The following is a 27898-nucleotide window of genomic DNA, read 5'->3' as shown; positions in this document are numbered from 1 at the left end:
TAATTGCAGAAAGGCAGTGGGAGGGAAAGGGAGATTCAGAGCCAGGCGCCCTGGGATACAGGCTAATTGCCCCACCCACTGGGCACCCTCGAAGCCACACACGTGCCAGGAGTGGGCAGGAGACATAGCTCTTTCATCACTGACAATCTGTGGCTCTGCCTCCGGCCAAATCCCTTTGCTCCACCCTGCTGACACCTGCCCCCCAAACCTCCTGTAGGAACAGCTGTTTTGTAAGCCGCTTCCACATGCCCACATGTGCAGGCTTGATTTTGCTTCAAATAATGTCTCTCCTTGGCTCCCTCTATACTTTCTGTCTCTCGCACTTGCTCCGCCTTTCCACTGTTTAGAGGCCCCAGGGGTTGCAGTGAAGGAGGAGAAGGTATGGATTTGGACAGGGCCGCTGCTAGCCTACAAACAGCATCTTAATGCAGGTAAGAAAAAAGCACCCCTCTGGGCTGATGTGGCCTGCCACCGCACCCTGGGAATGCAGAGTTTGAGCTGGACTTCATCCTTGGGCGTTGCACAACCAGAACCAGCAACGCAAAGTTGGACAGGAGTTTAACCTGGCTTCTCTGCTGATGAGCTACGTGAACTTGGGTAAGTTACTGAATCCCTCTGAGCCTGTTTCCCCCATCTATAAAATGGGGATTAAAATAGTAATTATTACCTCATAGGGGTTCTTAAGATTAAGGGAGATGGTGTATGTGCAAGGTACTGTGTCAACCCTTATTAGTTTTTAATACCATTGCCCAAGGCAGAAGGTGGGATCTCCTGTGCGCTCTGTGAAAGGCTTCACACTATGGGCTTTGGTTGATTAGGCAGATTAGGACGGTGTCTCAAAGTATAGTTTCCAGACCAACAGTATCAGCATTAGAAATGCAAATTCTCTTCTTCTCTGAGATGGACATTTGAAAAACAAAATTAAAACTGAAAACAAATGCAAATTCTTGGGCCCTACCCCAGAATGACTAAATCAGAAATTCTAGGAGTAGGGCAGGCTGCATTAGAGCTGAGCAAAAAGACCAACTCAGACGACAAACAGGATGACAGAGAAAGGTTAGGGTGCAGAGATTAACAGTGCTTCAGTGCCTGCCCATGCTCAGTTAGGAAATGTTTACAAACTGGCTCTCCTGGGGGGAAAAAAAAGACCCTCCTGTGTAGCGTTTGCCAATTTCTGTGGTGTAAACACACCCGCTATGGCTGATTTAAAGCTGCCAACATGATGTCACCAAGCACAGAGCTGGGAACGGATGTGTACAACGGACTCTTGCAGGCTGGGGCAAGCCAGCTGTAGCACATGACTGGTGCCCGCCATACTCACACGGGCTCTGTGCTGGGCGTTAGAAGGTGATGCATACTAATCTCATTGCCACCCCCACTGTATTCATAAGGAAAGCAGGGTCCAGATAAGTTAATAATTTACCTAACTCGCAGAGCTGGTGAGTAGAAAAAATAGGATTCCAGACAAGGCCAGTGGCTGCTTAATTGGTTCCACAATATTTAAAACAAATGTGTAGTCCTTCTACCTACAGATTCTTAATGCCATTACAAGAAACATTTTATGATAGGACTGCTTAGTCAAATATTAAAATTTAGGTAAATATAACTGATATGGGATGTGTTTGCATGTACATAGAATGTATCATTTACCCAACATCCCCAAGGGACACAGGTGGATATAAATTAATAATGATCTTGCTCCTGAAGCATTAAAATTTGGGAGAGTTTAATTATTTATTCAAAGCCATTGTTTCCAAAACTCCTTTCTAAAGGAATTATTATGTTCCTCTGTCCTCTTGAACAGGGAGCCTGTCTACCTTAATATGCAGTGTTATCATTACGAAGCCAGTTATTACACTGTGCCGTGATACAGTGCTACCCTTGGGGTTACTGAAATGTGGAGGGCCACTGCCTGCAGTTCTGCGCTTTTGTAAGTTAATTTGTCTGCTTTCTCGTAGTGTGTTTCTTTTCTCACTGTGAGCCATCACTTCTTGCTCCTATTACGACTGCTGTCTGTCTCTGAGCCTCTGTCTTTCTAGGACCCCTGGGTAGAGCAGCCAGGGACCAAGCTTGAAAGAATTTTAAGGAGAGCCTAGACAAGGGGGCTGATGGGGCCACAGGGTTGTAGTGAATGGTTCCGTGGCATCAGTAGGGGCTACCCATAGTCCTTTGGAAAGGAGATGACTGTACAACTGAAAGAGTGTCAGGGACTTGGATTTGGTCTGTCGTGTGACCCCAGGTCAATATAAGCAAGCTGGTCACTTCTGCGGCAATGCACTGCAGAAAGTCCTGCACCCAGGGGCCAGGACCACAGGGGTCCTCTGGGGCTTCCTGACAGAGGCTGCAGTGTGTTACCTGGCATCAGGAGACCCCCATTAGTACCTGGCACTATGACCACAGGTGGGTGACCCTGAGCAAGTCAGTTAATTTCCTCGAGCCTCACCCCTCCCCAGCCTCCACCCTAATCAAAATCCCCACTGACCTTGCCTGGGACTAGAATCCACTCTGGGCCTCCCTGTTCTGTTCTTCACACAGCAGCAGCCAGTCGTCACTACCATATCTCACATACATGCCAGTCCCTGCTTAAAACCCTTCAATTCTTTCCCATGTTGGCTTAAGGATAGAGACCAAAACCCTTACTATGGCCTGCAAAGCCCCATGAGGTCTGTCCTTTGCCCACTCTCCATCCTCTTCTCATGCTCTTCGGTCCAGCTTTACCTGTGCTGCAGCCACACCTACCTTCTTCCCTCGTTCAAGTGCAACAGGCTCCTTCCCGCCACAGCCTTTGCACATGCCATTCCCTGTCTGGAACTCTCCTTGCCACATGAACCCCTGCCCCCCAGCCCCTTTCAGCTAGTTTAGGAGTTGGCAAGCCCGGGACTACAGGTGGAATCCAGCCCACTCCCTATTTTCTGAAATAAAGTTTTATTGGAACGTAGCCTCACCCATTCATTTGTGCACTGTGACTGCTTTCATCTACAAAAGCTGATTTGCTCAGAGCCATGTGACCTGCAAAGTCTAAATATTTATCACGTGGACCTTCATAGAAAAAAATTTGCTGAATCTTGATCTACTTTACATCTGTTAATCCCCTCAGGCTTCAGCTCAAAGGTCCCTTCCTCCAGGAAGCCTTTCCTTGCTAATCCCTCAAAGTCGGACTCCTCCCACAACCACGTTCTTTTCCTTCCAAACATTCATCGATGTGACCATTGCTTACGGCCTATCTTTCTTACTAGATAATAAGCTTCATGAGAGTAGGGATCATGGCCAGCTTTGACTGCCCTTTTATCCCTAGAGCCTGGCACAGTGCCTAGCTTATCACAGATGCTCAATAAAATCGAGTTAAGTGAATGCACCAGGAACATTGCCTATAGAATCTCATTTAACCTTCAGCCTATCTTTAAGAGGGAGTAATTTTTGTACTCATTTTACAGATTTTAAACGTCCTGAATCTTAGCAAGGTTAGGTCATGAATGTCTCCAAAGTCACATGCTGCTAAGTACCAAGATGGGGATGTAAACCCATGCTTTCTGCATCCCCAAAGCATGTGCTCCTAACTACTGTGCTATTCTGTTTCAGAGTCAAGACAGCGATGGGAACGGGCATAGCACAGTGCCTGGTGTGTAAGCAGGGGTGAAATGAACTTTGCCAAGTCCTTTCCCCTCTCTGTGGCTCAGATTCCTTCCAGGCTGCCGTCAGTGAGCCCTCAGGCCCTTTCCTATAGACCAGTCCTGGAGGCCCACAGGCTCACCTGGGTGTCATCCCTGGAACTTGCACGCCCTGCCGCTGAGGGGGAGCCCTGGCAATCCTGCCTGCTCACAGCTCTCACTCCTGCCTAGAATCACACAGGGCTGTCATTTTGCCACTTTGTTCCCTCTCAAGTAGGTAAAAAGAGATTCATTTTTAAAGCCTCGAGGGATTTCCTCACATCTTTGCCTGCATCCGTGGGTGCGCACGCAGCACTATAACATTTCATATTTTATGTACATTTAGATGATTGTTCTTTGCACTCAGCGGTGCCAGGATCCAGCTTCTTCTAGGGAGGCCACCGTAACCCCAAGGCAGGGTAAGTCCTTCGGCTTCAGACTCAGGTTTTGCAAACACTTATTGATCACCTTTGCATTCTGGGCACTCAGCCATGTGCTCTGCTTACGTAAATCTCCTTGATTCTGCACAACAACCTTGTTATTATTCCCACCTGAGAAATGAATGAATGAATGAAAGTGAGACTCAGAGATGTCAAGCAACTTGCTGAGGGTCACACAGTTAATAGGAGATTAAACTGAGATTGGAACTTAGGTTCTATTTATTACTATACCATCTGGTTGAGTTAGGACAGGTGTATCTTGTCTTGACCTTAAGGCCTTCTCAATTCCTCTCTGATCATCATGAACTTGTTTACTAAATATAGTCCTGAAGGGAGTCACTTCAAAGAGCCCATATGAGTGATCCTGGCCAGGGCCCACAGTGGTTGCTTAGGAGCTAGCTTGGCACAAGGGAATTCAGGGGGTACAAGAGGACCCGCATTTTTTTTCCTCCTCTCCCATGCATAAGCTGTATGAGCTGGGGTAAGGCATTTAACCTCTCTGAACCTTCTCCATCTGGAAATAAATGAACCTGCCTACCCATAGTACAGCGTTGTTGTTGTTGATAAGCAACTGAGATAATGTACGTGATGGCCTTTGACGAGCCACAATAAGCCATGGGAACATAAGATAATGGTACCATTTAACGGTACCATTGTGTATTTGGTGGGAATGCAGCCGGCCAGAAGTCAGGAGATTTGGGTTCAAGTTCCACCCTCCAACTTACTACATGGTCTTGGGAAGTTGATTTTGCTACCTATAAGATAAAAATAGCTCCCCTTCCCTTCTCCCCTTATTAGGGTGATTTGAGGCAATTACAGATGTGACAAAAGTTTCAAGGCCTATTCAAATGCAAGCTCTGACCGGGCGCAGTGACTCACGCCTCTAATCCCAGCACTTTGGTAGGCCAAGGCAGGAGAATCACTGGAAACCAGGAGTCAGAGGTTGCAGTGAGCTGAGATCGTACCATTGCACTCTAGCCTGGCCAACAAGAGTAAAACTCCATCTCTAAAAAAAAAAGTAAGCTCTTTCTATTTTATTCTATTTCAGATCCTTGTTCTCCAGGGACATCCAAAGTCAGATGAACCATAACCAATGACTCTTTCTTTTTACTCTCAGGTTCAGGGTACTAAGTTGAAGTTCTTACTAGGAAAGATGCATATTAATAATGTATTTGTGGCTTCTTGAGTGCACAGAAGTGATTTTGACATATGGGCAGGAAAAGTGACATTCAGGTGAAAACACTATGGCCAGGGATCCCAGGAATAAACTGAGATTGTTAGCGTTTCAAAGTCTCTTATATTATATAGATCTGTACTTTGAAATAAAACCAACTAAAAAGGTTTGTAATATTAGCCTCCGTGGTGAACACCTTGGCACGAGGGAGTAAATGCTTACTGCATTTAAATCTAATATCTCCAATCATAAAAGTTTCATTCACAGAGGAGACTGAGTCATGAGTAAGCAAGAGCCCAACCGAGTCCTGGAGTGGGTGATCTGGGGAACAAAGGGAGATGCTGAAGTTGGCCAAAGGCTGCATTCTAGTAGCAGAGGGAACCATCAAATACATGCTTGTGCAGAATAATGCTGAAAATTCAGGATCAAAAGAAAGCAATGGTAAATGCCAAGGGTAAGAGATCAAAAACAAGTCCAGGGAAGGCTGGGAAAACTCGATATCAAGTGAACTCTAACTGGGCTTTATTAAGCCTGCAACTCAGTTGGTCCAAGGTAGTATTTTGTTAAACTGTGGGTTGCAACCCATTAGTGGGTTATGAAATCAATTCAGTGGGTCAAGACATGAATTTTAGAAAGCAAATCTATACCTAGAATAGATCAGGGTGTAATGCACATAGCAGGGGTACCTTGTTTCACAAGCTTTGGTTTCAGTTACATATAGATGGATGTTTATGTGCATCCTGACTTGCAACCCAAATGTAAGTCAGGCTCAAGAAGTGTACAAGTGCCTGGCATAAGAGATCTGGACACTCTATCTGTTCACTACTCTATCATCAGACCTTAGCCGAGTACCTGGAACATAACTGGTTCTCAATTAATATATTTCTTTTGCATCAATGAACTCCTAGTCCTGGTCACTTGTTATAACTGAAGGACTAACTACAGTATAAGAAAATTATACAAGCTAAGACTTTTGAACACTTACCATATGCCAAGTACTGGACTAAAGGCTTTATATTTGTCATCTCATTTAATCTTCCCAACCACATCACACGGGAAATACTGCCATCATCCCTGTTTTACAGATAAGAAAACTGAGGCTCTGAGAGGTTGGGTTTCTTGCCCAAAGCTCCATAGTTAATGCAGATTCAAACCCAGGCAGGTCTGCTATGCTACTAGATAGATATAGATACTAATACTAATAGATATTAATTCTATTGGGTTGGGACTATACAGTTAAACATTTAGTAAACATTCGAATCCTTATCCTTTATCCATTGGCATTTGCCACAAGCGTTCCTGCCTGAGACCCCATATCCTTGAAGGTGGCCTTTGCTATCCCTTGTCTTTGATTCTGAGTTACATATTTAGAAGAGGATACGTAAATAAAGCTTGAGGAAGGGGAGGCTAGGCGGCAGAGAAATAAGCAGAGTGGGAGTTCTGGCTTCCCAACCAGCTCTGCCATCCACCACAACCGCCTCTGGGTGGTCCCACTCAGGCTCCTCACACTCCCCTTCACCTGGGGTTTCCCAGTCACCCACCAAGCTTCAGCCTGAATGCCACCAAGCTTCAGCCTGAATGTCACCCCTCAGGGAGGCCCCTCCCAGTCTTTTGTCTCCATCAAGACCCACATCACAGACTTGTGCACAGTGCCCTGAACTACCGCTTTGTAGCACTCATCACGTTTGTAATCATATATTTAGGTAATTATTTGTTTCACGTCCCTCTCCTGTACCAGAGTGAAGAGACTCCATCTTGTTCACTATCATATGCCCAATACCTAGCATGAAATTGGCACTTACTACATATTGGCTGGATGCATGAATAAATTCCCGTTTGTGGCCCCAGCTTCCAGGGCAGTGCCTGGCCTATACAGGGTACTCAATAAATATCTGTTGAATTGAATTACAAAGTTCTTTTGGGCAAGTCATTTCTTTTTATCTTTAGTTATCTTACCTATAAAAGAAGGATACAGGCTTGCCCCTTCCAGCTCAAACAGGAACTCCTGAAAATGCTGGGTTTATTTATAAAGAGATGTAAATTTGCAAAGTGGCTTGGGGCAGAGCCTGAGAGAGATGGGCTTATTCTTTTTTACTTTTGTGAGTGTCAGCAACTCTTGTCTGAGCAGTTTCCTGAGCAGGCAACCCCAGAAGGTCTCAGACAGGTGATGGTAGGAGGCCACGGGCAGCACTGCTTCCCTGGCATGAAGGTGAGGCAGGTGGCCACTGATGTGAGGGATACAAGGAAGGCTCCTCTCCAATCTGCCACAAAACAGCCCTCTCTGAGCTGAACGAAATGAAGCTAGAAACAGGAAGGGTGGAATAGATGTGTGAACCCAAGAAACACAACTAAGGAAAAAGGAAAGAGGCTTTAGAAAGGAAGATTTCTGCCCAATAGATAGAAGAACTTTCCAAGAATGAGAGCTTTCCAAGATGGAATATACTGTTCCTGTAGGTGATGAGTTCCTTGACACTGGAGGCATTCAAACAGACTCTATGATGATCCATTTGCAAGAATCCAAGCAGCCAATTAGTGTGCTGGTCTAGAAGCCCTTTAGTATTCTTTTTGACCCCAGGAATATAAGATCTGGATTCTACTTCTGCATCAGGGGAACCAGGAGAAAGGCAGGACATCAACAGGAGATGAAGTCCTTGCTCTTTGTGAGAAAACAGGAGAGCAGGAGTATGGGGCAGTGAACGCAGAGAAAGGGCCACTGTAGGAAAACTTCAGCTACTCATACGTTTGCTCATTCCTGGTCTTCTCTCCTGGCTGAAACTCACTACAGGTGATTCCATTATTCATGGTAGTTCTGTTCTATAAAGTTGCCACAAACACTGAATTAGGGAATACCGAACCATTTTTTTTCCTATGGGAAATACAGGGCTAGGTTCCTGTGAGCCTCTGGTCACCATGCTTTCTTCAATCAATCAATCACTTTGTTTTACATGTGTTGCTGTTTGCAGGCACCTCACTTAATATATGTTGTTGATGTGTTAACATTAAAGAACAGCACGCTCACTCAGCCAGAATGCAGCTTACCTAACACATGTGCTTTCTCTGGAAGGCACATCACTGGTTCTTGTAGGTAGGAACACTAGATAGCACTTCAGCACTATGCTTAGGGGTCATTTTAAACAGAAACATTACCAAGAAAAAGCACAAAAATAGACAAGATGTGACATGAAGTGGACTGTGAGAAGGACACTTGTTTACAGTATGAGAGCTGAAACAAGAAGACACAGTGCAGCCTTGTTCAGCCTTAGCTGGGAACGTGCACATCATTGATTCCAATTTTTTGCTGCTCTGTACATGTCTGCAAAAGCACTGTATTGATTTGGGGGTTACAAATAGATTTTAGCAAGTAGTTGAATTTGCAAACATGGAATCCACAAATAATGAGGATCAACTGTACTTGTCTGCTCTCGAATGTGTAGCTTGTGCCAAGACCTGCCCAGACTTCCATCCCTAATCCCCAACGTCTGGCATAGGAAGCAGAATTTGGTCTAGCCCTCACCACTCCTCTTGCCAAAGAGAATAAAACCACATTGGCTGTTCTCAGAGATTCCAGTGACAGCGAAAATAATAGGGCAGGAGTGGAGCTCAGTCCACCCTAGTCAGCTCTGACTAAAAATGCCACCCCTGTATGATGCTTGTATGAACTTAATAGACTTCCCACCTAGCTCATGGTTTCTGAAGTTAAATTTCCAGAGACGAGCTGTGAGGATGCTCAGATCTCCTTTCTTTTCGGACAGAAGTACCAAGTGATTTTAAGAATTTCTGTTGCTGGCCAGGCGTGGTGGCTCACGCCTGTAATCCCAGCACTTTGGGAGGCCGAGGCAGGCAGGTGACCTGAGGTCAGGAGTTCGAGATCAGCCTGACCAACATGGCAAAACCCCATCTCTACTAAAATACAAAAATTAGCCAGCCGTGGTGGTAGGCGCCTGTAATCTCAGCTACTTAGGAGCTTGTGGCAAGAGAATCGCTTGAACCCACGAAGTGCAGGTTGCAGTGAGCCAAGATTGTGCCATTGTACTCCAGCCTGAGCAACAAGAGTGAAACTCTGTCTCAGAAAAAAAAAAAAAAAGAAGAATTTATGTTGCCTACACCCCAACTTCCTCTTCTTTTCTTGCATAGTTGAAAATCTCACAGACTCACTTCTAAACATTTTTGGGGATGATCAAATTGGCCTTCCTCAAATTGCCGTGTGTGGAGTGCATGGCAGGATCAGTCAACACGAGGACTCATCTGCATACCCCTCTCTCACCTCCAGGAAGCTAGAAGGTGTTTTGAATTAGCTGCTGAGAAAAGAATTTATCAGAGAGCTCAGGCATGCTGGAGATTTTTCATCTTACAAGAAAATTACTGCCAAAGAACATGATACAGGCAGGCCATGCCTGGCTTCATTTGTTAAACGCACCAGGTGGAGAAGTACCTTGGGAAAGCTGGTTGTATTAATAACACAACTTTGCGCTCTGAGTGGCAGATGCCAATTGAACTCACGGTTTTAATGAAGCGCCCGGGTGGAAGGAAGCCGGTTACTTGCCGTCCTTCTGGAACTCAGGACACTGAAGTCAGTAGCATGCTGGAGGGCAGGGGAGGATGCAACTTCTGAGCTTTCTGCGATGGCCTGAGCATGGCCCGGCTCTGCCCCTAGCTGGAAGCTGGCTCACAGCAGGCAGCTAGCATGTGCCCGGGACTTGCAGTGCTCTGGCTGGATGGGGAAATTTTAGTTTTGGGGGTGTCGGCAGCTCTTGTCTGAGCAGCGCTCTGTCGGGCAGGCCTTTGGGGTGCTGGGATTCTCATAGGAGTGGGACCATAGCTTCTGCTTCCCTCAGCTTCACACAAAACCAGAGCCACTGCCAAGTGGAACCAGTGAGGCTGCCACATTAGAGAGTGGAAAAAGGAGGGGTCAGGGGTGGAGGAAGGAGAGAGGCAGAAGAGGGAGAGGCTGTGGGGAGGCCATCCTGAAGCCCTGAGTGGCCAGCCTGGTACAGCTGGTGTGCGCCCCGCCTGGCTGGCATGGGCCGGTCTTTGTGTGGTTACAGCCAGAGTGACCTGGCCCTGGGCGTCTCGCTCACCCCCGTTTTGTTCTTCTCTCTGCCCTGAGCCAGCCTAGAAGCGAGACTCCGGGAATACGGCACACAAAGATAGACAGATACATAGATAGTCATCTCTGTGTGAGATGACAGAACTAAAATTTGCAAATATAGTAGAATCCTCAAAGCACAGCTATAAACAATGTTTCATTTTGCTCTCACAATAATTTTATGATGCACATAAAGCAGATATGATGATGATCACCATCCCTGCTTGACTGAGGAGGAAATTGAGAAACAGAATGCTAGAACAGAAACTGGGAGAGCTGGGACTCTTCCCTGAGCCTCTGACCATGAAGCCTTATGCCCTTCCCAGTGCCCCACGCTGCCTGCTGCTGCATGTGGCTCCCTCACCTCCCTGGATCCACCTTTGTTCTTTCCCCAGGCCTGCCTGCCTGCAAACCCCACACCTCTGGCCGGTGGCCTGGCCCACCTCCCATCAGAGCTGACTGACGCAGGCTGCTTCCTGAGACCGAATTAGCAGGTCCGCCTCTTCCAGCTCTTCCAGGCATGAGCTGGCTGAAGAGGCACGGAAAAGAGTCACCGGGAACTGGCAAACTTCCCCAGACTGATCTCAGGCAGAAGCGTGATGGGGCACATTATAAGAAATACATTTAAAATGCAGCACTTTAAAACCCTGCTCTTCTGCCCAAAAGCAGCCCCCAGCTTGAAAATTTAAGTAGCTCTAATTTGTTTGCCGGCTGATGTGTGAATAAGCTTCTGCAGTCAGTGAATTTTCCATCAAAGCTGAAAAGCAGGAAGTCCCTGTGCTTTGGGAGAAAGAACCAGACTTACGTGGGCCAGGAAGGCAGGAGAGAAAACGCCCTTCAGGTTACATCCTGCCAAAGCCAGCTCATCTGCCCCTTGACCGTTGTCCCTGGGGTGGACAGGAGAGCCTGATTCACTCACAGGAGAAAGTATTTCAGAGCCTTTTAGTGAAGTAGGGGAGCACTGTTCTTGGAGGATGGAAAGAAATGGAAAGGGGAAAGATATCAGTGATTGGAGGGGCCTTCTGCTTCAATTTTCAAATTCCAGTTGTCAGACAGCGGGGAGGTTTGTCATAGGAAATCTCTCTTGAACAACTTGGTGAACAGTAGCTTTAGATAACTCTCATGACAAAATCCTCAGGTCCCCAGGGCTCTGGTGTCCCTGTTGGCTATGAGCTCCTTAGGCCTGGACAGCACATCTGTGTGCCCCCTGCACACCTCCCCGGGGCCCAGGGAGGTGGGCTGTGCACACACCAGTCCCTCGTTCCCTGCGTATTCGCTCTCCAAGCCTGCACTGGGCACCACTCTCAGCTGGCTTGGGGAGCCCCCAGCACTGAATAATAGTGTGAAAAGGCTACAGTAGAGGGAGCACATAAACGGAGCACTGGACCGGTGCTTGCAGGAGCTGGGGATTAGGGAAGCCTCACTGAGCTGAGTTTTGGAGACGTGAGTAGGAGTAGCCAGGTGAGAAATGGGAGTGGGTACGGGTGCACTGGCACGGGCATGTGAGAGAGCCTGGCATGCCTGACCGTCACAGCATCTGGTATTGCTGGGGCAGAGCGTCAGAAGGGCCAGTGCAGACGAGGGGACTCAAAGGTATGCAGCACCCAGCACCTGTCATCCTGAAAGCAAATGGGGGCCGCCAAGGGGTTTTAAGCCCAGGAATGATACTCTCACTGATGTGTTCTCTGGTAGGAAAGATGGACTCGCTGACCTCCAACTCTTGAGAATTTTTGACATTCTATGAGATGTTGTCAACTATTTTAAACCTCATTCCAATTCCCCTTCTCCTGGTTCCTTAATTAAAAAGAAGAAATAAGTGACTTCTCAGTAACCTTCAAAGCAGCCCCCCAGCCACCCATCTCTTTTTCTGCTCCCTCCACCCGGATCTGCCGTCTCGAAGTTTCCTCATCAAAGGCAAAGTCACTCCCACTGGTTCTGGGGGAAATCGCCTGTCAAGCAGCCTCCTCAGCTGGCCCACGGAGGTCTGTTCCCCAGACGGAGAGCTGGCACTCAAGGCTGCTGATTCCCAGCAATCAAACCTGGCTCCAGCACTCTGAGCCAGGCTCCGGCAGAAACAGCTTCAAAGGATCTGCATATTTATGGTAAATTCCTTCCTCAAATTGAAAATGTATTAGACAGTAGCAATCACAGTACTCTCAGAGCTACCTTCCCCCTCCCACCCCCCTCAACCTGTCTGAGCCTTAATAGCCCTTCTCCTTAGCACAGAAGGGGCTGGAGCTATGATGGGGTCAGCTCATAGTAAGAGGGGCTGGGGTCAAGGACACAGATGCCGGGGGTACCTCTCCATGGAGAGCATGAAATGCCCCTCCCTATTCTTCCATGCCATGTGAAGGCAATGTCAGTGCAGAATGTCATCTGACAGGCAGGGCGCTTTGATGGTTTTCTGTTGTTCTAGGTTTGTTTGCTTTTGAAATGGAGGAAGGGCCTAGATATGGGGACAGGAGTGGCTCCCACCAGAGAAGCAGGTCTGCTAAAATTCCCACCAGAGCAACAGAAGCTATTTTCCAGAGTTCTCAGCTGCACAGGGCCATGATAAGAAATGCAGCTGCCTTTACATGACTCAGGAGTGCAGCAAAGCAAGTTCCACCGCTGCCAACGCAGGAGGATCCCAACTCCCCCGGAAAGGGGGCAGGCAGAGCTGCCTCTGCGTGGGCTTGTGTCAGGCAAGATGGCAGGAGAGGAGATTAAAGAGAGGCAGCCTGACCTCCTAGCAAAAGGTGGGACCTGCAGGAATTTCAAGGAGTTGGGTTGAATTCTCTGAGCCTTCTAAAGATGACACTGGATCCCTGAGTTCTTGGTTTGCAAGGGTGACTCAGGAAAGCCATCTCATCCATCCTCCTCCTTGGGTTAGAACTCAAATCATTCCAGAGAGCCAGCCCCTTGAAAGCTGGGTTGATATAAGCTTTGGAAAACAAAAGTCTGGCTGTCAGCTCACAAGGCTTATTACTGGCCCTCTCCTCACTGCCTGGCCAGTTTCTCCAGCTCTGTAGGAGCAGAGTGAAATAAATCCATGGTCTAAGGAAAGTGTGGCTCAGGTCTAATTTCTAGAAAAGTTCGCATGAAAAGAACCCTGTGTACCTGGTGGGAGAAAGGCAAGTGGAATAATTAATTGATCCCAAGGCCCAGAGTTCAGAATGAATAAAAAAATTGGAAAACAAATTCCAGTAAGCAAGCTAATGTGGCAAATAGAAATTTGGCATTCAGTTTGAGGAAATTCATAATCCTCCAGTGCTCTCAGCTCTGTGCTGTTCAGCCCCATCTGCAGTGTGGTGTTCAATCTGGGCCTTGTGTTTTAATAGACAACCTAGACGAACTGAACAGCACTAGTGGTGAGAGATGTGGCAGCCACGTCATGTTGGGAACCGCTGCCTGAGAAAGGAAAAAATGGAAGAGCATGACAACACCAGCCCTGTACAGTAAGACCTGGCTGCAGTTTTTGCCTTCCCCAAAAGATTATGAGCTCTTGAGGGAACCATGATTCATGAATCTTACATTCCCAGCCCCTGACACAGAGAAGGTGCTCAAAAATTCTATGCTAAATTCAGGCATGAAAGAGTAAGTGAATGAAGTAAAATCAAACTTTTAAAAAATATTTGAAGAGCTGGTAAGAAAGAGGAAGCAGACTATTCCTATTATGGCAGAATTAGGAGGCAGATTTTGACCCAGTGCCTGGAAGTATTTGGAATGTGTCCCTTGAGAGGCAGTGAATTCCTCAGCCCAGGACATGCTCAAGGAGAGGCTGGGCGGTCATCTCTTTCAGGGGAACAATGGAGAAACGTTCTTACACTGGGTTGGAGGAATCCATGAAAGGCTTGAAGGTCCCTTCCAACATGGTCTGGGACAATTCTGCATAGTGGAAAGACCTTGGACTTTGAAGGCAGACCCAGTTCTGCCTTGTACTTGTACTCAGACCCAAGTACTTGTACTTGGACTTGAACTTGTACTCAGACCCAGTTCTTCAATCTGGCACTTACTGGCTGTATGAATGACTTCTTACATGACTTCTTCTCTCTCTGTGTCTCAATTCCTTCACCTATAAGCTGAGAGAATAGCTCTCCTGCAGGGTTGACGAAATGATGAAAAATTTTAAATACATACGTACACCACTCAGCACAGCACATCATGTAGGTGACAACAAATGTTAGCTACTATGTCAGTAGAGCCGGCTTTCTATGTAACCACAGGCAAGGACAAGACTGTGCCATGCAATTCTAGTTTGGATAATTCTTGGGTTCACCCAGGTCAAACGCTGGGAGATTACGACCTTCATTGCTCAGAGAAATGAAACTGAGGTATCCACGTAGTGATACACAGTGAGCCAACAGAAAAAGTTTAGATCTGCATCTTTAACTAGGAATAGCAAACCTCAAAGGCTTAATTAGAGCCTGTTAAGCCATTTCCAATCCTCAGATGAAAGATACGCTCATCTTATTACAGCACTAACAAAGTTGCTTGGGGGCTGCTCAGAATCTCTGATCTTTAGACCAAGTTAAACGAAGGAAATTAAGGGCCTTATAATGCTGTGCTTCCTTCTTTCCCAGCCTCTTCCAAAGATTTCTCCCAAATCAGGAAGGGAGACTATACTTTCCTAATACTGTCCAGGCCATCTTCCGTGTCATGAAAAGGGAAGACATGAGATGGACAGCGGAGATCTCGCATGTGCAAAAACTGGAGGGTGGAGCTGAAACAATACTGTCAACTTCTATGCCCATAAGCCAATAACTGGGCGATGGTCCAGGTTCAGAAATGTCACTGACAGGGCACAACAGGGAATTGTCCCTGACCCTGCAATCTCCAGTAGAAGCTCCACAAGGTCAGCCCCAAGACTGAAAACCCTCTCCGAATAGAATCAAAATAGTCATTTTTAAAATAGTAGAAAACAATCCTGAGTTCTGATAGACTATTTTTAAAATGGTAATAATCCTTTAATCAGCCACCGGCAGAGAATGTGGTATTTGGTTCAGACGTTTTACCAATTACAACCCACCAGGTCGCTGTGTGGGGCTTTCTAAATAATCAAAACCAGCTTTTAATAGTCACTCACCCAGACAGGAAGAGAGAGAATAAAACCAAGCCCCAATGAGAAGATGCCATTCTTAAGGAACACCCAGCCCAGCTGGTCATCAGGACCCAGGCACTGTCCTGGTTTGCAGCAGGTGGCAGCAGACCAACAGACCTGGCTGAAGGGGTTTGATTTGGGGTTTTAGGGATTCCAGGAAAGTGCGGAATAGCCAGGAGTGGGGGATCCAAGAGCACGGGCTTTGCCATTGGACAAGCCTGAGCATAAATCCCAGCTCTGTCTGAAGTCCTTGATAATAGCGGGACCAAGTTCCTTCCGCTCCCTGAGCTCCTGTATTCTTATTGGTGAAATGGGAATTTATCTGCCTTGAAGGGCTGTCGTCAAGATTGGAAGTGATTTGTGCAAAGTGCGCATGTGGTGTCTGGTATGCAAAAAGTACTCAAAAGATATTATTTCCCCTGTTCCTTGTCACTTTCTCCTCCCCTGCCCAGCATCACCTTGAATGGAATTGGGAGAATATTTGCGCAGAGATATTGACATTCCTCCCACCTGGAAGAGAGGCCCAATTAATTATCACTCCCTAAACCATTTCTTCATCTTGTAATAAGCAGGGGAAGGACACCTGTCAAGAGGCAAAGATCAGGCGGTGATTGGGATGGGACCTGGGGACCAAAGCTGCGAAGCTACATCTGTGTCCCTGATACATCACGCACAGTTTTTGCTTGGTACTCACAGCACCTAAACCAGACAGGGAAGCAGCAGGACACTCACTAGATTTGCTGAAAAAAGGGGGGGGGGGGGGGGGGCGGGGCATAAAGAGAATGATCACCATCCACTTCACAAGTCCAATGAAGAGTATGTGTCCCTTAGAGTAGCCGAAGGTCAAAGCACATCCTCTTTAATGGTCACTTCTGAAGCAGATTCCATCCAACACTGGCTCAAAACGATGGGGGTAGGATGTGGAGAGGTCAAGAAAAAAATCTCTGTGAAGAGGCTGCAGTTCACGAACACTCTTCTACTAGGACAGTATTTGTCAAAGGGTAGTCTGTGGACCACCTGCACTGTAATCATCTATCTCGGAGCTGGTTAAAATTATGTGGATTCCTGGAATACATCCAGTTTTACTAAACTGGAATTTATAGCTGTGAGGCCTCGGAATGTCCAACTTTTATGAAGCACTCTCGGTCATCCTGGTGCATGTCTACATTTGAGAAGCCTGCCCTGCCCGCTTATGTGTGCTGCTGCCAAAGAAACTGCAGCCGCTGTTGAGGATGCCTCAGGGCACGGTCCCTTGCTGGCCTGGGTTGGGGACTGAAGGATGAGCCCTGGGGGCTGATGACGCTGTTTCTTAATGACTCAGGCAGTCCTCTGGCCTCGGGGCTAGCACAAGCTAGCCTGAGCAGCGGCTGCTGGAGAAGCAGAATAAAGGTGAAGAGGTACTTGGAGCCTAATCGGCTGTCCTTCAAGTGGAGAGTGGGATCAGGGCTACCAGCCAGCTCTGCCACTGCAGGTGTCTCTTGATGGAGGGTGCTGGAAGTGGGCTCTTTCCCCAGAGCACTCACAAAGCAGGACTGAGGTCTAAGGGGAGTGTTTCAAAGCCTGGGATCAGGCTTTCTGTGGAGTGAGCATCATGTTCTCCTAACTGTTCCTCCGCTGTAATCATCTCCACCCCCTTCTCCTTTCCCCGTTTTCTTTTTCCACTTACCACTCCTGACACTATGTCACATATATATTTGTTTGCCCACTGCCTGTCCCCTACTAGAATACAGGCTCCACAAAAGCAGCCACTTTCTCCATCTTAAAAAACTTATACCTAGAAGACAGTCTGGCACATAATAGGCAATCAACAAAGATGTCTTGAAAGAATGAATGAATGTTCTTCACTTCACATCCCTCAAGCACATTGGGGCTCAGAGAAAAGTCTGCCTGACAATTTCTCCACAGGCTGGCAGCTTCACCTATTCAGGGAATTAGGAGCCCGAGGGCACGATCTGAGTGTAATAACCCACATTTGCACTTACGGTTTTCTATGTCAGGCTCCCTGGACAGACCATGAGCACTCTCTCTGTGCAGAGGCTGAATCTTTTTCAGCTTCCTTTCCCCCAGGCCCAGCATGGTACCTGATACACAGTGCATGCTCAATATATGACTTGTTAGATGAATAAAATGACCATTTTGTGAAATGCCATCCCCGTAGTTTCTGGCTGCCTACCTAACCCTGCTCTCATTTGAGAAATTATACAAAATGGTAGCTGTTACTGCTTACAGACAATGCAGCTCTGCCCCAGAGATACGAGGCCTTTCTGAGAGTCAGCAGCAGGACTCTGGGCTCCTCTCTGTCTGAGACTCTTTCCTTTTACTGCCTCGTCTTCCAAGAAGGGTGACCTGGCTTCAGGGCCCAGCATAATTACGATCTCCTAGAAAGAACTCCACTGGACTCTAAGGAGGGCTGATCGGAGCCTCTCAGATGCTGGGACCCAGAAGCAGGAGGTAGACATGACAGGGCCTCCGCGGCCGTAGGGCTTCATTAGAATCACCTTGGGGGCTTGACAACTGCATCAGTTCCCGGGGCCTGTCATAGGCCTACCCAACTAGACTCTTCTGAGGTAGAGTTTAAAAATCTGTGTTTTTATTGCATTTCCAAGGTGATTCTGATGCATAATTTGTTGTAATGGTTAAGAACTTAGACTTTAGAGGTAGATCTCTCTGGGTCCAAAACCAGCTCTGTCATTACTGTTTGTTCAAGGATAAGTCAGTCAGTCCCCCTGAGCCTCAGTTTCTTCAAGTATAAAATTGGGACTAATAAAAAGTATCTATTTTGTAGGGTTAAAAGAGAAAATATATATGACACACTTAACATGGTATAAGGCTCATGGTAAGAGCTTAATAAATGGAGGCTGCTATGATGATGACAATCGCAGTGGTAGTGATGATGATGTTGGTGGTGGTGATGATAATGATGACAATGGTGGTTGTGATGATGAGGCTGGTGGTGGTGGTGGTGATGATGGGGATGGTGGTGGTGATGGTGGTGGTGATGATGATGGTGGTGGTGGTGATGGTGGTGGTGGTGGCAGTGGTGTTGGTGGTGCTGGTGGTGATGATGGTGGCAGTGGTGGTGGTAATGGTGATGGTGGTGGTGGTGGTGATGAGGGTGGCAGTGGTGGTGGTCATGGTGGTGGTGGTGGTGATGGTGGTGGTGGTGGTGGTGATGATGGTGGTGATGATGATGGTGGTGGTGATGATGGTGGTGATGATGATGGTGGTGGTGGTGATGGTGGTGGTGGTGGTGGTGGTTATGGTGGTGGTGGTGGTGGTGATGGTGATTATGGTGGTGGTGGTGGTGGTGATGGTGATTATGGTGGTGATGGTGGTGGTGGTGATGGTGATTATGGTGGTGGTGGTGGTGGTGATGGTGATTATGGTGGTGGTGGTGGTGATGATGATGATGGTGGTGATGGTGGTGGTGGTGGTGATGGTGATTATGGTGGTGATGGTGGTGGTGATGATGATGATGGTGGTGATGGTGGTGGTGGTGGTGGTGATGGTGATTATGGTGGTGGTGGTGGTGGTGATGGTGATTATGGTGGTGATGATGATGGTGGTGATGGTGGTGATTATGGTGGTGATGGTGGTGGTGATGATGATGATGATGGTGGTGATGGTGGTGGTGGTGGTGATGATGATGTTGGTGGTGGTGGTGATGGTGATTATGGTGGTGGTGGTGATGGTGATTATGGTGGTGGTGGTGATGGTGATCATGGTGATGGTGGTGGTGATGGTGATTATGGTGGTGGTGTGATGGTGGTGATAGTGGTGGTGGTGATGATGATGATGGTGGTGGTGGTGGTGGTAGTGGTGGTGGTGATAGTGGTGGTAGTGGTTTTGTGGTTGTGGTGGTGGTGATGATGGTGGTAGTGGTGGTGGTGATGGTGGTGGTAATGGTGGTGGTGGTGGTGGTAGTAATCATGGTGGTGGTGGTGATGATGATGATGGCGGTGGTGGTTGTAGTGGTGATGATGATGGTGGGGGTGGTGATGATGATGGTGGTGGTGGTGATGACAGTGATGGTGGTGGTGATGATGATAATGATTCTTCATAATCTCCTGGAAAAGGTGATTGTGCAACCCTTCAGTGGTGTGCTCCCTTGTTCAGCCACTCTGACAGTCAGGAAGCTTTTCAATGTACCCACTTCTTGCTGTATTTAGTGCTTGGCTTCCTACTTACCAGCCTTTTCTAAGGCTGCAGAAGGGTCAGCCAAATAATAGGGAGTTGAATATTAGGGTGATGGCGAGGGTGGGAGATCTTCAAGAGACACTTCAAAAGTCAGATCCCTTTCAGATCTCTGTTTCTTCTGATGGAGGAAGATCTCAGAAAAGGGGAAAAAGGGTAATGGCGGAGAATGAGCAAAGGCGTGGGCAGCTGAAAGGAACTATGAAGGACAAGGCATCCCTGCAATGATGGAGCAGGCAGGGAGCGGCCAGGAGAGGAGCTGTGTCATTGGCATGGGGGTGGGAGCTGTGGGTTTGTCAGAGAAGGGCAGACAGGAGAGACCCAGCCATGCACTGCAACACTGAAGGGTTTCCTTGGCCCACATGTGATACAGTCTCTGCCTTGCCAGCAGGCTCCCTGGAGTCTAAATGGGCTCCAGGATTAGGGTCAGACTCAGGGAGTAAAATCCTCCCTGGGAATTCCCCCCTTACATGACACACCCTTGCCTCCCCTTTCACCCCAGTTCTCTCCTTCTTAGTATTTTGTTGGGGGTGCAGTCCCTGAGCCACAATGGCTGATCTGGTGGCAGGAAGGGAGAGGCTGGTGCAGGTCAGGAGCCTTGCCCAGGATCCAGCCTGCTGCTGTTGGGGATAACTGGGAGCAGGAGGCCATCCAAAACACCGAGGCATCAATGAAATGGAACAGAGAGGAGGACCTGCCATCACCACGGTGCAGCTAGGCTTACCTGCCGAAAACCATTCCTTGTGAACTGTAAGATTTTCAAAGCGTAGTTGGACCTCTGGCCTTTGCTGTTGAATTCAATGTGGCCGGTAAGACCTTCCAATTCTACCTGTCCAAGAGAGAGTGAGTTACAGCACCAAACAAGCCCCAGGTTACACTTGCCCCCAAGCAAGATTTCTACACAGGGGCTATTTAAGGATGCCCAGAAGAGGCAAAGCAGTAAAGATTCCTCTCCTGCCCACACACAGCCAAGGCATCTTGAGATGACAAATGTGATGTCTGCGGAGACAATTCAGACTTGGCTTGGCCTGGAGTAGAAGAATGCTCCCCCAATAACCCCATACCAACTGCACAAACCAACCCAGTCATGGTGCTAACTTGAGCTCAGATTCCCCTCGGCCCCTCCTCCAGGCCCTTGGCTGTCCACAGCATTCATCCTCTCTGGGCAGGCACTCACCCACCCCCAGGTCCACAGGAAGTCAGGATGACTCTCCACCTAACTCTAAATGCAAAGTCCAAGACACTGTGCTGCAGCAGGCTTCTCTGACAGAAGTCTTCTGTGTAGGGTAGAGATCCTCATTCACCCACCAGAGGAGGCATGGCTGGGGAGGACAACAATGGGAAACCCAGCCAAGCTAGAAGTCTTGAGCCTGCAACTCCCAGAGGGATGCCAGTCTCCAGCAGCACCACCCTTTCCCAGCTGTGTGGAGCTTTGCTGAGAACACCGCTGAGCAGAGAGGCCAGGTGCTAAGTCTGGAATTCAGGGGCCCATTAATAGTGTAAGGCTCGAGGGCTGTTGCCTTCTGAACAAACTTCCATGAATTCTCAGTGGTTGTTGGGGTTTAGGGAACAAATGTGGCTCATGATCCATTCAACTGGGGTCACCAGAGATCACTGATTTTTCTGGGGCTGTAATAACAGACACATTTCGAGCAAGCCTGGAGTTGAGGGACTCTTGTACCTTGAACCAAGTGTCCCACCCCACCAGCCTGGGCACAGCCCTGCAGGGCCTCAGCCGCTCCTCACCATGCGCAGGTAGTTCATGAGGCTGGTGCCGTGCTGCCAGATCTGGGCCGAGCCGCAGGACAAGGGCTTCACGCCGATCTCTTGGCTCCGGTTCAGTTCCTGCACCGCAGTCACCACAGCATAGACAGCATCAAACAGCAGGGCCGAGGAGAGCTGGGAGAGGCCAGGGAGCAGGCGGAGGGAGTGAGTGACAGGTGCAGAGGAAGAAAGGGAGGGGAGGGAGAAAATAAGAGGAATGGAGGAAGAAAAGAGAAAGCAAAAGAAAGGGAAATAAGAGTGCATCTTCATCACCCTTGGCCCATGTCCTGTCTCTGGGCCAGCTCTACTTCATCTAATAGTCAGGTGTTCACCCAAGACACACAATGGTGGCAAAGGATTCTCTGGGATTGAAGCCTTGTGCTGGCCCTTTGGGCCCCACACGACTTCAAGTGTACCCTTTTCTCTCTGCTCCAGGGAAACAAGCAACTGCCATTGCTAGCAGGAATCCTCAAGAAGAGGGCAGGGCTGCTTATGTCAAGAAGAGAAAGGAACCTGGCCACTGCCCCCTTATCTGCCCATTCTATAAGGCTCAGTTGAAGGTCACTTCCTCCTACAAGACCCCACGATATTGTTTCTTCCTAAATGTGCCTAATGTTAGTCCACTTTGTACTGTACAACTTGATGAGTAGGTATGAAGCTCATGGTAAGTTCAAAGCCCAAAGATGAGTAGGAGCCTATTCCTGTGATTACAGCAGGATGGGGAAGGGAGGTATGAGGAGACAGGGCACAAACAAGGGGAACATGAGACAGAGTGTGGTAGGTCCACAAAGGTCTTCCTGGGGAGGTTTCCAAAGAGGGAAACATCTGGTTGGGCAATCAAGAAAGTCTTTCATGGAGGATGCTGCATTGGAACTGAGCACTGAAGGATGGGGAGTCGCTGAGAAGAGGGAAAGGCACTCCAGAGCGTGGAAACTGCAGGAACAAAGACTAGAAGGTGGAGAGTTGGACCACTCCTAGAAGCAGAGGAGGGCAGAGGAGGGGCGGAGCTGGAGGAAGCAATCCATCACTCACATGGCAGGGCTCATGCCATGCGGGGCCTGAAAGTCAGGGAAGAGGTCAGCACAGTTGTGTGCCCACATTTTCATCTTCCCTATTAAAATGCAAGCTTCTCAGGGCAGGGAACACACAGGACCTTAATCTCTATATTCTGCACAGCATCTGTCATGGGGCCTGTCGTGTGGCTGGCCCCTAAGACATTTGCTTGACTTGAATTAACTTCTGGCTGAAATTTGCCCACTACCCAATAAGTGGATACAATGTTTGCAGCCTGTGGGGAGGGGAAAGCTGGGTATCTTGGTGGAGGTGGTAGGAGTGGAAAGACAGAAGACACCTGTCCTTGAGGAACATGCCATCTAAGGAGGAGATAATACCACACTATGTTAATGTATGCGGGGTCCCTGGCAAAAAACAAACAAACAAACAAACAAACAAACAAACAAAAAAACCCTAGCAAGTGCAATTGACTATACACTCAGTACTGTGCCAAGGCCCTGAGGGGGTCCAGGAAGGCAGGTGGAGGCCTCCTGGGAGGAGTGGTGTTACAGGGCTAGAAGTCCACACAGAGTCCCATTACAAGGCAAGTTCCTTCACTGAAACACGACATTCCATCACTGCCGACTCAACATTGCCCCTTCCGAGCCTCCTCTTTCAACTGATGGCATCCTTGTGAGGGTCCCACATGAGACCCTTGTGAGAGCACCCTTGTGAGACCACCATTCCAGGGGACCGACTGCTTACAGCCTGCCTCCCTCCTAGCCAGCCCTGGGACACTGGCCCCTCCACGGTTGGATGGAGGGATGCTGTCTTGGGGTTTTTCAAGCTCTCCAGGCAGAGTGTAAGCAGTGTGAGACAGTGAGGTGTCAAGGAAAGAGCTTAATAGCATGAACACCAAGCCCAGGGTCCAGATCCCAGCCCCTCACTATGTGCTGAGTGATCCCAGGCATGTGAATCCCTCCAAGTGAGCAACAATTTCTGTATCTGTAAAAGAGAAGCAGCAGTCCCTGCCTCACAAGTCTGTAAAAGTGCTCTGCAAACTGCCAGCGTCAGAAGACAGCATTCCTGAGGGCAGGGGCTGTGCCTCCTCAGGTCCAGACAGATGTTAGCCAGTGCCCAGGAAGCCGGTGTTGACTGAACTAAGTAAGGCTCCAAGGAGTGGTAAGGACAGGGGGCTACAGGCAGGGTGGATGGGCTTATTTCCTACCCAGTTTTGCTACATGTTGGGCCAGGAGGCCTATGAGGGGAACTGGGTGAGCCAGCTCTGGATAATCTCTTTAAAAGGCAATTACAGAGCAAAACAGTCAACAAAGTTTGTCTGTTCCAGTCCAAGTTCACCCGCATCACAAAACTACCTGGCTGGTGTATGCTTTCTTCCTCCCTCTCTCTCTCCCTCCCTCTCTTGCTGCTTCTTCTCCTCCTTGCCTTGCTTCTTTGCTTTATTCCCACTTTTATTCAGCCACTACCATCTGGCAGGTACCATAGACCTCAAAACCTTCCCACTCTCCACAGAGACACTGGATCAGGCCACTGCCCTCGGCCTCTGTCGGGTCTCCTGCCTCCCCTGCTCCAACCCCCTTCCTGTCTGTCCCTTGGCCCCAGAGCCTCCTGGAACCCGAAGACTAAGCAACAAAGGGCACCCAATTCTCACCATGGGGAAGAGTGCACACCTCTGCAGTCTTGCTGAGCTAGGATGAGCTGGGCTGAGCCGCCACACTCCCGAGTCCCTCCATCCAACATCTTCCACTCTCTCTTATCTGCCTCCCTGCTCTTCCCCTTTGCCCTCAGCTCCTTCTTCATTTGATTCGCCCTGCATGGCAATGAATGCTCCTTTGCAAGCCTACAACCGTCCTTGTCCTTCCATGTAACTCGCTTTCCCCTGAGCACATGTGGCTCTTTTATTAATGGGCCCCTCACATGCCACAGACTAATGCTACAGATTCTCCCTTTCCGGCTTAGACAAATTGACGGGAAGTTAGCTGCCCCAACTGAAACTGGCTTCTAGATCCTTCTGTTTGGCTATTTAAATGATGCTATAAACCAATTTCTGTCCCACATTCTCCCTTGCCTCCCAGTTAATCTCACCGTTCTCAGATTCCCAAAATCGTGGAGTGATTGAACTGGAAGAAATTCTAGAAGACAACTCATCCGGCCGGGCGCAGTGGCTCATGCCTGTAATCCCAACCCTTTGGGAGGCCGAGGCAGGTGGATCACTTTGAGGTCAGAGGTTCGAGACCACCCTTGCCAACATGGTGAAACCCCATCTCTAGTATAAATACAAAAATCAACTGGGTGTGGTGCGCGCCTGTAATCCCAGCTACTCGGGAGGCTGAGGCAGGAGAATCGCTTGAACCTGGGAGGCGGCGGCTGCAGTGAGCCAAGATTGCACCACTGCACTCCAGCCTGGGCAACAGAGTAAGATTCCATCTCAGAAAAAAACATACAAACAAACAAAACCAAAAAAAAACCACTCGTCTGTCTTCTTTCACGAATGAAGAAACTGAGGCACAAGGCATTCTTCTCTTGCCCAAGGTCACAAAGCAAGGCCTGGAGGCCCAGTACCCCTTTGTCCAGACTGGCTTCCTCCCCTCTCCACAGCACTGTCTTCCACCTCCCTCCCTCCGAGAAGCCTAGGTTGTCATTGCTCTATCAGATTTATTCTTATGCCTCATCTCCCAGGACAACTTGGGGCAATCTTTCATTGTTGTCTTCTCTGCAGCAGATGGGAGCGTGGGACTCTGGCACCGGGGTGGGGGCAGGAAGGGGTGGTGGGCAGGCTTCTCTAATGCCCTGTGTTGGGGCCATCACCCAGTTTGCCTCCTGGCAAGACTGGTTGTTTGTCCTCACGTTAGCCCCTCAGTTAACAGCCATTAGCCATTGGCTGCCTACCTAGCACCCATTCTCCCCTTCTTCCTCCCACTTTATTTAGGTATCCTTCCCTGTCCCAAACTGTAAGGAGCTTCAGAGGAGGCTGAGTCAGCCCCAGGTCCCAGGGAATCCTGGGTGGTCCAAGGTCCCCATGCCAATATGTGATTTGGGACAGTGTGAGTGACCCCACTGAAACAATGAGCCATGAACTGAGGCCTGGAATGAGGGGCTTGCTTCTCAGGAAAGTTTCCTGTCTCCTAAGAGGATGCTCCTCTCTCCTCTGGACATGTCTGTGTCTGGTTGGGATGCTTGGACTGCTGCAGCCAGCCCAGCTCCAGCCTGAGCATGAAGCTGTAACCAAGTGGGGACACAGCAGAGATGGAAAAGATTTGGTCTCCAACCTCACCACTCCGGAATCTTGCTAAGCCACGCAATAACACATTTCCGTTTTCTCACAAGACATTTTGATACAGGGTTTCTGTTGCCGAGAGTACTCTGGTACCAAGGCCCTGGGGATCCCTTTCCTCTCAGAGGCATTGTTGCACCAGGCCCCAGCGTCTACAGGCCCCCTCCCCAGGCCTCTTCCTCCGGTGAGGCTGTCTGCTGGTCCCCAAGAGAACCTCATCACGGCAGATTTGCAGAGGAAGCGCCACGCCGTTTCTCACATCCTCCCACCAAGCCCCCAGCTGGTTCCTGCCACACGGTTGCCATTATTCCCACTCCGTCTGGGACATGGTTTTCTTGGCTGATGCTCTCTTATTAGCACATGATGTGGATGCTGAGATCCGTGCATGCCTGTTGGCAATGTTCTTTGGCATCTCTAATTCCATGGCCTTCAAGATTCTTCGAGTGCTTCTAGTACTAATGCCAGCTAGGGATGCTGGGCACAGGGAGCAGGTAGAAGGAAAATCCTCAAGGTTGTGGTCTCCTCTCCACCTGTGTGTGGCCTTCAGAGGGGTGAAACCACTGACGTGTCCCCCGTAGGCTCTGGGCTTCACGGTTCCTCTCTGTGGTTCAGCCCGGGCTGGTCAGAGCTGACCCCTTCTAAACCCCAAACGTCTTCTCCCCCACTGCAGTCTCCTCGGGTTCCTCCACCCATCACCAGGAGCTCTCTTCTGCAGGCTCCTGCCAATCTGCCCATGCTTCTCACCTGGATCCTTCAAACTGCTCTGAGAATTCACCTCCCAACCCTTGTGCCTGCAGCTATCTCCTCACAGTCACCAATCTCCTGCCCTCACCCAATTTCTCCTCTGATGGCGTGCGAGCCTGTCATCTCTCTGCCTCATCAATTTTTCCATCTTGTTTCAGATCTCCATCCCAAAGCATCTTTCTCCCTCTCCTAATTGTTTTCTCCCTCCGCTATTACTTACTCATTTAGCTCTGGAAAGCATTTGGGTCTACAGTCAGGGAGAAGCAGTTTCTGTTACAAAAGCCCTCCTGGCCGGACACAGTGGCTCACGCCTATAATCTCAGCACTTTGGGAAGCCGAGGCGAGCAGATCACGAGGTCAGGAGACCAAGACCATCCTGGCCAACACGGTGAAACCCCAACTCTACTAAAAATACAAAAAAAAAATAGCTTGGCATGGTGGCACATGCCTGTAGTCCCAGCTACTTGGGAGGCTGAGGCAGGAGAATTGCTTGAACCCAGGAGGCAGAGGTTGCAGTGAGCCGAGATTGTGCCACTGCACTCCAGCCTGGGCGAGCAAGACTCCGTCTCAAAAAAAAAAAGCCCTCCATCCATGTCTCCACTTCTGGGCTCACCAGGGGAAGGAGGCACCCCCCCCCCCCATTTCCACCCCTTCTCTGCTCTCTCATTCCATTTCCTTTTCCTTTCTGTCTTTCTGTGGCCTCTACTCCTCATCTGTGTGTGCACGCCTCTCGCTTTTGTCTCTGCTTCTCCTGTCCCTGTCTCTTCTAAATATTAAATCCCCCAAATGGCTCAATCCTCATTTAAAATCCTCTCCTCTTTCTTGGCACCAAAACGTTGCTTGGCAATGAACCCTCGATTCTCTTGTTTTTATATTTTCATTTGGTTCTTCATTGTTATTTTCTTTTGAGCTGTTTGCAAATTGTTTAGGGGAATGCAAGGCTCTGTATAAATTAAGATGAATCAGTTCTGACTCAGGGAGCTGTGGCTAAGTTCCTTCCCCCTCCCATGACATGAAAATAAGAATATCTCCTAAATACACACCTGTAACCCTCATCTCTCTCCACGCCCCAGATGACGGGATTCCCAGGATCCTCCCGGATGCCCATTTGTCTCTCAACTTCTGCAGCTTAAACTCTACCCCCCAATATAATACCAGGACAGGAACCATTAAAATCCCATGGAATAGTTCTTACATTCTGGATTTTATTCAATGAAATAAACACTTAATTACAAACATCTGCTTTAGCCTAAATTCTAATTACTTAATCTAGCCATCTGTAATTTTAATGATTTTCCAGGATTTTTGTTCTTTGCAGCGTGATTAATGGGAATGGCGTGTGAAGCTAGCGGGTGTGTGTCTCCATTTGTGACATCCCTTCTTCTGCTTGCATTGTCTCAGGTAGAAGCACATTTGCATCTCCTGTCGGCCACCTGGCAGGTATGGCCTGGGGGCATAGACTGATCTTGCTTTCCTGGTTA

At 48.6% G+C, this 27898-nt stretch overlaps 1 protein-coding gene and 1 long non-coding RNA gene across 4 annotated transcripts in view; one reads left to right on the top strand and one right to left on the bottom strand.

The window, feature by feature from the left end:
* Nucleotides 1–27898, bottom strand: part of GRIK4 (glutamate ionotropic receptor kainate type subunit 4) — a 477203-nt gene that overhangs the window by 93818 nt on the left and 355487 nt on the right. For all 3 annotated transcript variants that reach the window (XM_055356137.2, XM_031016481.3, XM_055356138.2), the window contains exons 10-11: nt 21368–21520; nt 20346–20450 (exon numbers count right to left, since the gene is read on the bottom strand). In XM_055356137.2, the coding sequence (XP_055212112.1) occupies nt 20346–20450; nt 21368–21520 (258 nt within the window). The remainder of the gene's footprint in view (nt 1–20345; nt 20451–21367; nt 21521–27898) is intronic.
* Nucleotides 75–27655, top strand: LOC109028677 (uncharacterized). The gene is made up of 2 exons (XR_002007701.4): nt 75–597; nt 21821–27655. It is a non-coding gene; the product is annotated as an uncharacterized lncRNA (long non-coding RNA).

Source organism: Gorilla gorilla, chromosome 9 (assembly GCF_029281585.2).
Source record: "Gorilla gorilla gorilla isolate KB3781 chromosome 9, NHGRI_mGorGor1-v2.1_pri, whole genome shotgun sequence".
Lineage (NCBI taxonomy): Eukaryota > Metazoa > Chordata > Mammalia > Primates > Hominidae > Gorilla > Gorilla gorilla.
This window is presented reverse-complemented; position numbering and strand designations above follow the sequence as displayed.